Raw genomic sequence first — 16029 nt, 5'->3', positions numbered from 1 at the left:
TGATTGTGGTTGATTTGCTGAACACTGGGTGGCGCAATACATCTTTGATGGAGCTTTCTCCTTCTGAAATCTAAACTAGTACGGAGTAGTGAACTATTTAAACACTTGATATAGTATAGTTTAGTGTAGTAAATGTTGACACTACCAAGTAGGACAGGTCAGGCTATTGAGGGAAGCGTCCTAATTCCATTAAGTAGCTTTGCACCTGTCTGTAACGTACCGCATATATCTGATCCCGTTCCTGTCATTGCCTAATGTATAAACAGCAGTTTGGGTGGTTTCCTATTCACCAGAGTGCTTCTCACTCTAGGGCAGACATGGCAGTCAGACCCATGGGTAGTTTTCAAAAATGGATGAAGAAACACTGTTCAAAGGCCACTGTAAAAATGATGCTTCACAACATCACAAAATTTTGAAAAAGCATTTATTGTTTAAAACTGAAAAGACTGACTTTCCCCTTGTGCACATATATAAAATACACAGAATTGATTCCATATTATTGACAGCAACCAGTGGACACATTCGTACCAAGCATTTACCATTTTAAATATAAACTAGTTAACGGATGGTGTGGCAGTTTATTTAGCTATTAACTCACTTCCCTGACATCTCCCAATTTTAAAAGATAACCACAGAAATTAAAGAAAAACTAGTGTGACGAATGGTGTGCTCCTACAAAGACTGTATTTTAGACGCAAAAAAGGAGGGATCAAAGACCTGGAACCAAGAGGAAGCACCCAATGAGTCCTTGACATGAGAACAGATGAGATATATACTTGTACACACACTACACACGTGTGTATACACAAACTGGAGGGAAGAAGTCTGCATTTTTGATTAAAGATATACAAAAGCCTTACTTTTTAGTCTTTCAGACTTTGACGCTCATACGTCGTCAGACATGTACAACTGGGTGTTAAGATTGTCAAGCATTTGTGCTTGCTTTCTTTGGGCTAAAAAAAAAAAAAAAAAAAAAAAAGCAAATGCATTTCTTTGGGTGGCAAAAATAAATAAAGCAACCTCCCTCATGTAGTTAAGATTTTTGCTCAAAAGCAGAAACAAAGGGAGAGATCAACCTGAAATGTAGTAGCATCATGGTCCAATTTTTAAATCCAATGTATTTCGGCTTTGGTACATGAGCACGTATACAAATTTAGTGCTATTGTTCACTTTTGTTGTACGTGAGGAAACGTTGAGGGCAGAAACAAAGTGATCAATACATTGCTTATTGACACTTTACACCATTGAAAAGAGTACTAGTTGATTGAATCCAACAGAGGTGCTTTTGATTCCCTCTTAAATGACCATAGTACTTCTAAGCGTGGTGCCCACATACCGCTCATCGGGCCAAATTTCAGCATTGTTACCTCCCGATCAAAGTCAACAAATGACGGATTAATGTATAGTATCCTAAGTGATTTTTTTGTGTTATGGGCTGCGTTGAGTGTTTTTCCCCTAAAACAAAAACATTAAAAAAAACGGGGCGCAGACAATGGTAAATTTAAAACGACAAATGTTCATATATAGTTAACAGAAATATCGATGGCCACAGAATCTTTAGTTGTGACGTGAAACAACACGATAACCAATCAGAAAGTGACCAGAGGCTCGTTGTGAGAATTAGCTTGGCTTCTTTTTTAAATTATTCATCAAGCTGGATGCTTTGTGCTACTGTGGGGCCACCCACTGCTTTGTCTTGGTACTATGACAGACATCTACTTTGAAAATGACACTTGCAATTACAAATGAATACTATCCTTGTTGAGGCATGCTATGGAATGAGTAAGATAAACAGTAGTTTCCCGTTTTAAAACCGTTTTGATTTTAACTTTGGGCAGAGACCTCCAGTATTGCATAAAAAAGGGAGTTCAGAATACAGACATATTCCCATCCTATTTAAATCAATGTTCACAATTCCAACAAGGCAAATATCAACCATTAAAGATGAGATTACAATTTTTTTTTCTTTTAGGTGGAATAACAGCTGGACACTCACACGTCCACTTCTCAGCCTACCACTGCCCTGTTAGCTTGGGCTTCAAGAGCTTTTCTGAATCATTTTTAAATAATCTGTGAAGAACTCTCGTCTGATGGGCATAATAATGAAGAGAAGCAGCAAAGGCTGAGAGAATTCAGAAGTGAAGCAGAATTAGCAAATTGTCTGCTCACGTTTCATTTTTAATTACCTTTATCACTTATATTCCCTTTTTAATTGATAAAAAAAGTAATAAAATGACAAAATTTCATGTTATAATAACAAATAAGTAATCCTACCAACGTAGCAGCTGTGGCTAGGTATTATTTACCATTTTTTCAGTGCTAATGCTAGCTTAGCACGGTATGTTTAGCACCTTATTTGTTTTGATTATACATTCCAAAAAAGTAAAACTTACAACCCAGAAATTTAGTGTGATAGGAACACTATTACAAATAAGTTATGTTACCAACGTAGTAGTGTCGAGCTAAAGGTTGACTGGTTTACAGTCCTGATGCTAGTTTAGCAAAGTACACACGGAGGGAAATTGATGAGGCTAAAAACTCCAAACTCCTCTAAGGAATAGATATTGCCAACGTTATGAGTAGAACATGGGGAAAATCTGTAACATAGACCACATAACCACCAAAGCACATATGATATACACAATTACTGAATAGTATGCGAAGACAGCAGGTTGAGATGAAGACAAGCAAGCAGTCTCCCAATGCTAAACTGCCATCAACCTTTTTGTTAATCGCAATTAAAAAGTGACGACGATCACCATTTATCTCATACAGGTGCAGTGTCCAACAGCAAAATAGAGGATTTTTAAATTGTAAAAGAGGTACAATAGATACATATTCCTACTTGACCTTCAATAAATTACTATAGTTTGAAACAAACCTTTTAGGCAAAAATTGGTCTTCTACATTCACATATTTCTATGAACTGTCCCGAGAGATTGATTTTGAGATAGCTTGTCCAAATGCGACAATATTAAAAATAAAAATAAAAAATTAACTGTTGTTGTGCTGCATGAAGTACATGCTTGCTCTGCAAACCATTTTTAGATGGTCCAGAGTCTGTGGATTCAACGGTAATGTTTAAATGAGGTCAAATGTGACGTCCAGAACTGGATTACATGACAGATTCTGTATCCTGGTGTGTATTTTTGTTGTTATCATTTTGTCCTTTACTTTTTATCTCAATGAGCGGAGAATGTTCAGGGGCAAGCGTGACAGGTACGACCTCGCCCAACTCTGCTCCTTCCTCTCGTTTGGAGGTACGGTCTACGAAGAACTGCAAGAGTCCTGCTCCGAAGGCATCGCCCTCAACGTTCAGTACTGTGCATGTACGGTCACTAAAAAAAGAGAAAAAAAAAAATATGTAAACAGCAACCGTTTAAGACCTGTTCTAGAAAACAAGCATAACTTGAATATGATAATGAGTAACAAAGTAAGGCAAAAGCTAGCATACAATTTATTCACAGGCATGTGTGGCTGTGTGAAGTGTAGATGTTCCCCCCTTGCCTGCATGGGTTTTCTCCAGGTACTCCAGTTTCCTCCCACATCCCAAAAATGTGCATTCATTTGAGACTCTAAATTGCCCATAAGTGTGATTGTGAGGGCGCTCTATGTGCCCTGCGATTGGCTGGCAAAGAGTTCAGGGTGTACTTTGCCTCCTTCCCGGTAACAGTCGGGATTGGCTCCAGCACTCCCGGGACCCTCGTGAGGATAAGCGGCTCGGAAAATGAGTGAATGGATGACCAATTTCATCCATTCATCCATCGTCAATGACACTTATCCTCATGCGAAAGGCAGACAGCCTACACCCTGAACTGGTCAGCAGTCAGTCACAGGGCACATATAGAGCTCGTGCACTTTACGTCACCATTTTCATTGCGCCATATTGCCGGTCAAAAAGAGCTGCTCGACAGTGTGGGGGACATAGAACCGGAGCAGAATATACACAATGCCCGAGACTTGTTGTGCTGTTGGTTGTTACAACAGACGAGACAGATATTCTAAGAGATCATTCTTTGGAATACCAGCTGAAAAGATGAGAGAAGATTGATGGATTTTGGTAATTAAACATGATGGATGGTGCCCAACTAAATTCACACAACTGTGTAGCGATCACTTCACTTCAGGTAGGAATTATTCTTCTCAATCTCAAATTCCCAAAAAGAATTTCTAATGCCAAGTTGGCTCATTTGAGAACAATGCGTATTTTGGAAAAAAAAAAAAAATGACGGAGTCATCTCCAACATACGCGGAAGCGTGTTGCACCCAACCTCTACCCGATAGATGTTTTATTTAATTTATTTTTTTTAATATGCATTGTTCTCAAATGAGTCCAATACGTATTTAAAAAAAGAAAATAAACAGTTGTTCACACAGAGGTTTCATTGGGTTAATGTGTGGCCGCAACACGCTTCGTGTACGGAGAAGCCGACTCTTGTCTTATTTTTTTAACACATTGTTCTCAAATGAGCCAACTGGACATTTTAAGTACTTCTTGGGAAACGCTACGGAAGAGCCAACTCGCTTGTCCTGTTTTTTTTTTTTTTTTTTTTTTTTTTTTAATCATAGTTAATGACTGGGAGTTAGCGTAAAACCAGGGGTTATTTATTTAAATATTGGTATTTGTTTTGAAAAAATCTGGGTGGCTCCATCACTATGTGGGATTTATTTTTGATTGAGAACAGATCCAGCAACAAAGTATTTGTATGGGTCCAGACTTTTTTACGCTTTCAAACTCTTCCGTGTAAAGCTCGACGACTTAGTCACCAGATACATGTGTAGATCCAGTTGTCAAAGATAAGCGCAAGAGGGATAGGGTCCAATTTCTTATCAGCGAAAACATTGATTTCGGCATCAAATATGGGTCCTCTATGCCAAGTGTCTGTCATTTTTTCACATACATTCGTTTATTATCACCTTCTAAACGGTATCGGACAAAACTGAGCGTCGTGTTATAAGACGTATTTTTGCGTGGTCTCCAATCGAATTAGCATTTAAGAATGCTTCGCTTGACCGACACTTCCGGCCAGTGGCGTTATTTGATGACATAGATGCACGAGCTCTATAGATGGACAACCACTGGCACTCACATTCACACGTCACTGAACCCCTCCTGCCCGCACCAAAGTCAGGCAAGTGTACCACTACAGCACCAGTAACCTTATTAAAATGTGTATATATACTGTAACCCTGATAACATTTCTACGATAAAATGTATAGACCACAGTACATAGTTAGAGGCTGGGCCTGGCGGCGTGCCGTTTGATGTTGGAGAGTCTGTGTGAGTATCTGAGCGGGAATGGTGGCTGTCAGCTGGTCTTGTGAGTGTGCCAATTGTGTTTGTGTGTTTTACTGGCGTTAAATAAACAGCTATAAACAACTGTGGCTCTCTTTTTCCACATGCAAGTTAGGAGCATTTAAGCATACTGTCAAAACCTTTTAAAAAACGGTCACTATAAACAGCAGATTTCAGTACGTGGTTTCCCCAATGTAATGTGTCAAAAGCAATAAGCCAAGGCACTGATAGATTCAAAAGGTAAAAAAGAACTGCAAGCGATGATACTATTAAAGGGCTGGGTACCCACACCAGCCAGTCAACTGCCAAGATGAGGGAGATATCGTTGGTGGGTAAACTGACTGCCTCCAGGATGATAGCGAGAGTCAACACCCCACCAGCGGGTATTCCTGCGGCACCAACACTTGAAGCCGTGGCAGTCACGCTGGTTGGATGAAAGAAAACGTCAACACCACATTCAGACAATTCAAACAAAGACATCACGTCATTGTGGAAGTGTGTGGACTACTTACAGGATGGTAATGACTTGGATGAAGTTGAGGGAATAGTCGTTCAGCTGGGCGATGAAAACGGCAGCCACGCACTGAAAGCACGCGGCTCCGTCCATGTTGACCGTGGCACCAATGGGAAGAATGAAGCGGCTGATCTGCTTGGAGATACCGTTATTTTCCTCCACACACTTCATCATCAGGGGGAGTGTGGCGGAGCTACGGGAAGTTAGAGGAGACAAGAGTCGTGAGCATGAATAAAAAGACGTAAAAAAGGAAGCTCAAAATCCCTGGTGTGATTTACTGGTTCGGTTTCCTTTCAGGAGTGGTGAGCCACATGGTTCTATCCTAAAAAAATTGTCAATAAACAATTTCAGCTTGTTTAAAATGACTGGCTTAGGGCCAAAGGTAGAAGTGATTACACAGTACCAGCACAGAAGTCAACTATGGTTCACATAGTTAACTCCGCCTGCCAATCGCATCATACCTAATATCATCCATTACAGGGGCCACATCACGCCTGTTTTTCATTCACTCCAACTGTTGGGACTGCGTAAGCTCATTACCTGGAGGCCGTTCCAAAGGCGGTGGTCAGAGCTGTGAATATTCCCCACAGGAAGGTGTACGGGTTCTTCCTCGTGATGATGAAGTAGATCGCAGGCAACACAATGAGGCCATGGATGCAGTGCCCAACAATGCAGCACGTTATGTACTTTCCCAGGCTTGCGAAAAGCGTGCCGACGTCCTCCATCTCAACAATCTTGCCAGCAACAAGAAACATAATACCTAAGGGGGCATACCTGAGGAGAGAAGGGCAGGAATAGAACAAATGTTGGAAACGCAATGGATGTTAGATGTTCAACAACTGGAATCCAAACGTTAAACTGCCACAGATTAATATATTTGTCAAGTATCTTTTTTCAACTTTTAGGCATGGAGAAGGGTCTCACCCAGGCTGCCTGTGAAACTCAGCCTTGTAAACCACTGTAAAAACAGATTCTTATCAAAATTGGCATCGCATCTTTTGGGATTTTAGATTAGCTCAATTTTTGAGTAGAACATAAAGATTAGGGGGTGAATCCTGGGATGGCACATCATTTGTAAGATAAAGAAATGGGAACGTGTTGAAAGACTGATATGTTTAGGCAACTTACATTGAACCGAATTTTTAACCCTAACCTCGATAGAACGGACTAATAGAAGCGTAGGGACATCTCATACCGAAAATTTTTGCATTGAAGTACTATCTGTAAATAAATTCTTTTATCAGTAAAATCCCTTTTTAAGTCTTGTTTTTGTTATTTAATAGTTTGAAGTGTCACAAATGTTCACTTGCTATATATGAAATATTCTGTCTTAAAAGATCAGTCGAAATGCTTTAGACCAGGGGTCTCAAACTCAATTTACCTAGGGGCCACTGGAGGCAGAATCTGGCTGAGGCTGGACCGCAGATGTACACGCACACGTGTGCAATTTAAGTCAGAATTTCTTTTTTTAAATGCAATCTTCTCAAATATATATTTTTTTTAACACAAGATAAGCAATGATACTCATCTAAACAGGTTGTGTGCAAAACAACTAATAAAACTCTCCATGGTAACAGTGCTGTAAATCTCAATCACTGAAAAATGTTTCTCTGCTTGTATCACGCCCAGTCAATGTCACGCCCCCAGAGCCATATACCCCACCGTGATTGGTAAATTCATCAGCTTCACACACAATACTGTGAAAGTGCCATTCAAAAAAAAAAAAAATAAAAAAAATAAACTCAAGGGCCGCACTAACGATAAATTGTCATATTACGGTGGGGGCCCCAAAATATCGTCTCACGGACCGCAAATGGCCCCCGGGTCGCCCGTTTCACTGTAGCGATCTAATGGCCGAAGTGTCGTTGGCTTTCCAATTAAGCGGGAAACTAAAAACCATTTTACATCCAAAGCATCTACTCCAAAAACAATGAAAGGCAACGACCATAGACTGTGCCATTAAGAATAGTAATTTTATTCCAGACTGAGGGTAGCATGAAAAAGGACTGCAGCTGCACAGAGGAAACTGCATCGTAGAACTCCAGTAAACTAACAATAGGAAGTCTGTTTGTTTGTCGTTTCTACCAGTGTCCTTAAAATGTTGCAAATTTCTTCCATCAGTGAGTCTATTCAGCAAACCCCAACTAATTAAGTACTATAAATTTACTTCCTTCTCCCAATGTTCAAGTGTCAATCACAAGTACAGCCATGTCTACGCAAGTAGCAGCCGAGCACAGGAAAAGGGAAACTTTTTCAAAACACAATCGACCTCAACAAACCCCAAACCTTACCACATGATCCAGGACACCAACACCATGGTGGCTTCATTGAAGGAGTTGAAGAACTTAATCAAGATCTCGCCTTCCTCCCCCAACTTTCTCAAGGCCACACCAAACACGATAGCGAACACCACCAGGCCCAGAATATTCATCCCATCCTGGTCGGTTCCAAAGGGAACCTACACACACACACATGCAAGACAGTCAGGACATACACCATCAACCAGCCTGGATACAATGTATTGGGTGACTTATCTTCCCTTCTCACCTTCTCCACCGTGATGTTTGGGATGCCATTTGTGCCATTTGTGCTCACCAGCTTGTAGCTTGTCGCGTACTGCAAAGGAGAGACTTTGTCACCTTGAGAAACTCAAGAAACATTTCCTTGTTAACAATAATACAGATGCAAGATTCATAACTTACAGACTGAAAGGCAGCAGACACCAAGTTGGAGGGAAAGATGTTCCTGTGGCAAAAACAAAAGAATCATAAACAGATGGCATTCTTTTATATCACATGATCCAGATGAAAATCAAATGAAGTGCTGTCTACAATTTATTAAAAGCACAACACAAGTGATTCAATTTGAATTGGCGGAGCCAGTCCTGTTAAAACCACACATTTTTTCCCCCCATTTCATTTCAGGCATCATTTTGACAGACGTGAGGTCATCAGCATTAAACACCTCACACTTTGCAGTTTTTATAAGCCTTCCTCTGTTCCCACTTCACCAGTGGCCACTGGAGCAGCATTGCAAAACTCTTGCTTGGCAAAACATTTTTCTGTGCCCAACTGCAGGCAAGCACCAGTTTGGCCGTCATATTGCTCCAACGCATAGTTAGAATGTATGCTAGCCATAGCAAGTTCCTTGAAACAGGATCTCTTCTTGACAAACTCCACAGTGGAAGGCCTGTTGTTACCACTATCAATGAAAATGCTAGACCCAGACATTCACAGGAAAATTGAAAAAAAAAAAGTAAAATTCTATACGTAACAAAGCACCACAACTCAGCATCAACAAAAACTCAAGTTAGCAGATGCGTTGAAGTGTGATAACGCTTTACCCAGTTTCACGTTGTGTTTAGCATCATAATCTTCCGCTTAAAGACCGTGGAACAACCTCAATTCAAACATAAATCTCCAAAGAATAAGTCCATGAAGCCACTTGCTTAATTGACTTAAAGTAGTAAGGAATTTCCTTCACATGCTACTCCGGGCCATTTTTTTCCAGTTTAAATGAAACACATCTTGCATCGTGTTATGTAGGACGGGACAGTGTCGAACTGGTTCACAGGATGAAAGGCCATAAAAAGTCTGAAGCTACATTGCAAGCAACGAGTCAAAGCTAGTGTTTTGACGGTTGATGTAGAGCACAAAAAGATGTGAAGACCCAACATGGATGTGTCTGGTGTCTCTCCTGGAAGTGCTGCAGTGATAAATGGAAAGATGTATCGGACACGCAGTGTACCGGATGACCATGAGGCCCCTTTTTTGTTTTGGTCTTTACGCTTTGTTGAACAGTAGAAGCCATGCTGCCACGTGGGCTCTTGTCAAAAGAAAGCAGGACACCAACTGAGAGGGCTCGCTATAATAAGAGGCACGGGGTTGGCTTGCTGTTCTATCATAATGGCTCAGTGTGAATTTGTGTGTCTGTTGTGTGATTATTCTGTGACACCCCCCCCCTCCCTTTTGCTTTAGCCATTAAAACCACATCAATATCTTGATTTGGATGCTGAATAACTACTCTATTATGTCTCACCATGTGAGTTTTTTTTTCTTTTTAAACAAAGTGTTTGTTTAATCATACATTTATGATTTTTATTATCACAGTGGCCAAACATCGTCAATGTTCTTCATTCATTGTGTGTTAACTTTTGAGATAACACCCAAAGAAAAAAAGTGAAATATTTCAAACATCTAATGTGTAATTCTTTTTTTGTGTATTTAGTTTTACGGTCCATTTCAACTGGATTCTCAATAAACAACTTGATGCAAACAACATTTACTCTGACTGCTTGCGACAACGTTAGCACCTTAAAGGAAGACTCTCCCCAAATTTCATATGTACAATAAACCCTCCAATGTGAGGTAATATTATTATTACAAATATTTTGGACATTAATTGGAAAAAAATTTAAAATAAAGAACATTTTTGAAATCCAAGCAAAATCTAGATGTGTGCCAGCTTTCACAGCCAAATGCAGAAGAAACATCTTTGACTCTGCCCCTGACGTCGCTTAGCATTACAGACCATTCGTTCTAGCTAAGCCAGGATGCCGACGTGTTGTGCAACAAAACTGAGAAAACGTACCCAAATTTCTCCTTCTTAAAACTCCCATGGGATTAACCTGACAGGATACAGCTGTGGCTATCACAGATGAGGCTCGTTCACCAGCAGGGGAAATTTGCATGCATCATTACTGGTTATTAGCTACTGAGTTATAGCCTCTTGTGCTAATACTGTAGAAGCAACAACATACGTTATGAGGGTTCCGCAGCTGTTCAATCCCGGACTTTTGTGTGTGGAGTTTGCATGATCTCTCGTGTCTGCGTGTGTAAACTTGCCTCCTGCCCAGTGACAGCTGGGATAGGCTCCAGCCTTCCTGAGACTATCGTGCAGCTAAGAAAACGGATGGATGGATATATATGTGTAAGCACACAATACTTCCTGGTTACTATTTACGGCGATGCGCACATGCAAACCCCCCTACACCCCCGCCACTGGCTGAGAAGTACAATTTGGGGAAGGACAGAAAAGGTCTGGCCACGCCAGCTTGTATATTCTCTACATTGAAACCAACTCCTCACAAAAGCATCAATTATCCGCAGTCCATATAGTGGGACTGTAATTGTTCGTCACCAACACCACGCCCCTCCCGACACGTCGACTTCCACCTGTGTGCATTATGGCTCAAACGCTTGAACATTGTACATTGTTATTTTTGTTTTGTTTGCTCAATGGCGGGAGTAGTAATAGCACGGAGCATCGTCTCGCTGTTACACTCGCTTTGTTGGCTCTGAGCACACAACACTTCCTGGTTACTATTTATGGCGATCCGCGCGTGCACCAAACCAAAACCACCGGTTATTCGCGAGAGGCTGACTGCTTGAAAACAATTTGGGGTGAAAAAAAAGTCCTGCCACGCTTGCTGTGTAATCTCTACATTGAAACCAACTCCTAAGAAAAGCATCAAATCTCTGCGGTCCATATAATAGGATTGCTATTGTTCGTCGTTAGTGCCATGACCCCTCTATAACACTCAAGTGCTGGATGTGTGTATTCTGGCACAGGCTTGAACATTGTACATCATGCTATTTTTGTTTTGTTTTTTCTAATTATTTTTTACAAAAATCTGCCACAAAATGCCAGATAGTGGACGTTCTCTGTTCGGTGAAACGTATCCGCGAGCAGTGGGGGGTCAGAACAGGGAGCACTGCAGGCGTGACAAACGCTGATTGGCTGTCAGTTTTCCAGCCGGGCTCACTGGAATGTCTGAGCGAGAGAGGAATTTTGATAATACTTTTCCAATTTAGAGATGATTCTTGGTGAAATCTGTGGATAACTCTGTTATTAACCCTCATCTACTAACTTTTAATATGTGCACTCATTCCTATTAGTTTCAACGAAGTCTTCCTTTAACAACCTGATGTGATGGTCACTGCCTGATGTCCAGGTGCTGCAGAATAGAACTGCTGGAGAACAAAATATGGAATGGACTGCTTTTTTAAGACTGGTCAAATCTGAGATTTTAGAACAAGTCTGATACATTACTCTGAACCATTTGTAATCTCAGAGATCATATTGGGACACCTCTCAGGTCTCTGGATCATGAAGGCTTCCACCCACTCAGCACTCATTCTCTTCTATCGTCTCCCCTCTGGCAGAAGGCTTCTGGTGCAGGACTACCAGGATTAAGAACAGCTTCTTTCCAAAAGCTATTATACTGTTAAGGCTTCGATACACTCGCATGGGGTATCCTGCGCACAGCTTGCTTTTACTCTTGAGCACAGCACACGGGCTCTGTTTTGAAAACGTGTGCGTAGTTCTTTACGTCGGGAGTGCCGCTACCGCTAATGTTGGCTAGAACACCACAGGATGGAGTTTCCTCTGCATTTTATGGCCAATTCTGGTAGCTGTTTTGACTTTCCAGGTGAAGGAACAAAGCACCAACAATGGCAACCGTGGAACAACGCCTACCAGAAAAATTTGGCCTGTTTAATTAAACTGCAAAATCAATCAAGAACACAGTGAAATCTGTTTTTTTTATTTTAAAGATGGTGGTTTTGAGGAACCAAGGAGGAAGATGAGTATATCATCGGCCCGCAATTTGCATGCGCTGATAATTTCTGCCATGTGCACGTCAAGTTCCGCGTAGGGTCCATGTGGTCCAATACATCAATCATGTGATGCAATGGAGGCACGGGCGGCAGGGCGAACGTGGTAGAGTATAAAGAGGCCTTAAAACTTCCAAAGTGCTCTGTACCCCTGACAAAAGTCCCCCCAAATACAATGTGCGATTCAAGCTTCTCACATTAGTATTTCCACTGCATCCAAATCTTTGCTCCATTTGCACACATTCACATCATAAGTTTTTAAAAATATTTTTTAATATAGTTTTATTCTATTTATATTTTCAAGACTTGATTTATTGGGATAATCTGGGACCTTGGGTATGAAATTTGATGCCATATGACTGATTCCAGTAAAATGTATTCAATAATGTCGCAATTTTGAGCAAAGTAAGGCATTATTTTCCCCGGGAGAGTCAGACGTTCCTTTTTTACACTAGTAATAGTTACTTTGAGTCATGAATGTCTCACCAACTACGGATATGTGACTGGTGCCTCAGGAAAAAAAAAAGCACCGCATCCTTCCGACCGTATTTAACCATTCACACAGAAGGTTGATTTCTCACTAAGGTGAAAAAAGTAATTGGAACATCTACAATGGCACTGCAGTACCGTAAAAGTAAAAAAAAAAAAAAAAATGCACAATTTCAGTATTGCCAGACTATTTTTGTTATGTCCCTTTGTTAAAAAAAAAAAAGAGTATTTAAGTTTTGTTTTTTCGCAGTGTGCACAATACATTGTGGGTCAATTATTCATGCTGATGTGCGCGGTCATAAATTGGTCCTGGAGGGTAAACTCTTGACTCTCTTACAATACATATCGTAAATATTGACAATGACAAGTGGATGTTTCAACTTTATCTGTATCTTAAGTGCTTTAACACAGAGCATGACTGACGTCAACCTAAATTAGTGTCTCCCCCACTGGCGATCACCCACATCTACGTAGTTCAGCAGTAATCTTGTTGACCTTTTTCACTCTTTGCATCAAAATTACAATGTTGGGAGCTATTGTTTGTGTGTGTGTATACCTCCAATATAAAACCGGCACTCACTTTAATATTTACGTACACAAACACACTTATATAGTAGTTTCCTTCACATAGCACAGTCAAAATCCATCAATCAATAAATTAAGTATTTAGAGTGTACTGAGAATGGTGTCCTTGTTTACATTCAGGTACTTGCTGTACTGTGTTGCCATGTCAAAGTCATTAAATTGCTCATTTTATGTGGCTTCAACTACACTAATATTTAAGGTATCGGTTCATGTTGATATAATCATTCTGTAATGTGTGGTTGACATTACTACGTAGTGTGGCGGGTTAAATTACTGCTTTTTTTTATAAGTGATATTCCTGCCACTTGGCGGCAGCTGAAAGTAACTAAAAAGTTGGTTTTCTAACGTAGTTACTTGTGAAAACAAGTAATTAGTCACGAGTAACTAAGTTGCACTTTATGGTCATTAAATCAGTAAACTTCGTTACTTTTTCAAGTTAGTTAACTGCGGGAACAACAGATATGCTTAAATTTGTGTTAACACAACACAGACATGTAATTAGCCTGTAGAAGATTGTGAGTTCCGTGTCCTATTCATAGTTTAATGAGAACCTGATTGGGGACTGTGAAGTTATTTCCAGTGAGTGGCAATAAAGCGCCTGGCTTCTTCCTGCTTGACTGGAGCTGTCCCAACTTTTAGTATCTCTAAACCTGTAGACCACTATTGCCAAATGTGACCTACATGAGGTTTCCCGAGTTGTCAATTGTGACAAAAATACGAGATCATGTGTGTGACGAGCGCGACGTGGGGCCATGAGTGTTATTTTAGCCTATAGCAACACGTGCTGATGCAACGACACGTGCTGATTGCATTATTGGATTTCTAATATATAAAACGGAAACGTGGAAATAGCGGAGAACTTCGGGGCTTTCACTCACCTAATCAAGTCTAAAAAGGAATCGATGACCTCTTTGGGTTCCGGCACGCCGTCATCCAAACCGGCCACTTGAGGTTTGGTCAGCGTCACCGAACCCGGTTTGATGATGAAGGCCATCACAACCCCGATGGACGAGGCGATCAACGTGGTCACGAGGAAGAAGAGCATGGCCCATCCGCCCAGCTTGCCCAAGGCTTTGGGGTCGATACTGGCCGCCCCAGACACCAGACTGCACACCACCAAGGGGATGATGATCATCTTGAGGAGGCGGATGAGCAACTCACCGGGGAAACCGATGTAGATGACTTGGGTGCGGGAGAGCTCCACGTTACGGACGCCGAGACCGATGAAGACGCCAATGATGACGCCGGCCACGGTGAGGATCACCAGAAGGTTGGCCTCCACTATCCGCCTCACGCGCCGGGAGAGAGGCTCCGCGGACCGGCCGCCGCTGCGGGACGAGCCGTTGGCCAGCGGGTCCTCGCCGTCGTTGTACGATTTGACCTCCTCCACCTTTTCGGCCATAGTTAGGAGTAATAAAAGTTGGCCCGAGGAGGAAGTTCCAAATGTAAGTTTCTGCTCGAGTTCAGAGGTAGACGACGAGCCGCCGTCTCGCAACGCTCGTTTCTTGTTCCAAGTGGAGGCTCTGAGAAAGCCGGAGGCGAACTTGAGGGCGTGTGTTTTTAAAAGAGGCGTGGCCGTCCTTCGACTCGACGTTTTTCAGAAATGCTTGGATTGAGTTCGTCTATGTATTTTTTATACATTGCTTTCAGTATTGTTTTCCAGTGTCCGGTAATACAGTTTCATGTAAAATTAAACGTGAATATTTAAAAAGGGAATATCCGAATGAATGAATATTTAGATCAGTCCTTGGGATACATCCATCAATAGTCCCTGATCATCCAAACTGGAGTGTTTGGGGCCTATGGCAGGCAGTTGACTCGATAAGCAACCAACCATTCACAATCATTAATTTAGAGTTCTCAATTAACCTACTATGCATGGTTTTTGGGATGTGGAAGAAAACCTGAGTGCCTGGAGAAAACCTAAGCAGGTACAGGGAGGACATGGCATAATTACTCCACAAATTGGCCGCCGAAACCATTAGAAATCATAACCGTAACAGCATGATTGCATAAGTCATTTTTTTTTAACATTTCTAAAAATAAGAGGAAAAAAATCCAAAAGAAGAGTCCAGTTGTCTTGATTTTACCTTTCTAGATGACCATGACCTGGGTGATTGAGAATCTGTACAGAGAAAAATATTTTTCTTTACCAGGCTTGTCATTTTTTTTAAATTGATGTTCTGGCATTATAAATATATTACATAAATGACTTGGGAAGAAATCCCGAACTAACAGGCTTTTTTTTTTTTTTTTTCAATTTTGATGAAGTCCTTGTCTAATCTTGCATCATACAGGCCACTGTATGATGCAATACTAATTAAAGCATACATCGACAGTTACAGGATTAGGAACACCTCTGCTGTATAACGGTATTAGCGCTGTAACAGAAAATCTTCCTTGGTGGATAATGTTTTCATTCATGTATTGGATCTTATAAGATTGTGATTGTGTCCCTGAGATGTGCAGTGAGTGACTATCAAAATCTCCACCTCGCACATGGATGCAAAAGAGCACCTAGAAAGAGCCTT

At 41.1% G+C, this 16029-nt stretch overlaps 1 protein-coding gene across 1 annotated transcript; it reads right to left on the bottom strand.

Annotated features, from left to right (window-relative positions):
* Nucleotides 1–405: 405 nt before the first annotated feature.
* slc1a5 (solute carrier family 1 member 5) lies at nt 406–15076 on the bottom strand. Its single transcript, XM_061827539.1, has 8 exons — nt 14377–15076; nt 8513–8555; nt 8358–8426; nt 8102–8268; nt 6351–6584; nt 5809–6003; nt 5586–5720; nt 406–3338 (listed from the first exon to the last, which is right to left on the bottom strand). The coding sequence occupies exons 1-8, from the start codon at nt 14898–14900 to the stop codon at nt 3116–3118; spliced, it is 1590 nt and encodes a 529-aa protein (XP_061683523.1). The 5' UTR covers nt 14901–15076; the 3' UTR covers nt 406–3115.
* Between the last annotated feature and the right edge of the window lie 953 nt (nt 15077–16029).

Source organism: Syngnathoides biaculeatus, chromosome 8 (assembly GCF_019802595.1).
Source record: "Syngnathoides biaculeatus isolate LvHL_M chromosome 8, ASM1980259v1, whole genome shotgun sequence".
Lineage (NCBI taxonomy): Eukaryota > Metazoa > Chordata > Actinopteri > Syngnathiformes > Syngnathidae > Syngnathoides > Syngnathoides biaculeatus.
This window is presented reverse-complemented; position numbering and strand designations above follow the sequence as displayed.

What these genes read in the sequence shown, in the direction of transcription:
- slc1a5 (XM_061827539.1), bottom strand. Translation starts at nt 14,900, where the DNA reads ATGGCCGAAAAGGTGGAGGAGGTCAAATCGTACAACGACGGCGAGGAC. An exon ending in TCCTTTTTAGACTTGATTAG is followed by an intron (nt 8,556 to 14,376) that starts GTGAGTGAAAGC and finishes TTTTTGCCACAG; the next exon opens with GAACATCTTTCCCTCCAACT. An exon ending in CAAACATCACGGTGGAGAAG is followed by an intron (nt 8,269 to 8,357) that starts GTGAGAAGGGAA and finishes GTGTGTGTGTAG; the next exon opens with GTTCCCTTTGGAACCGACCA.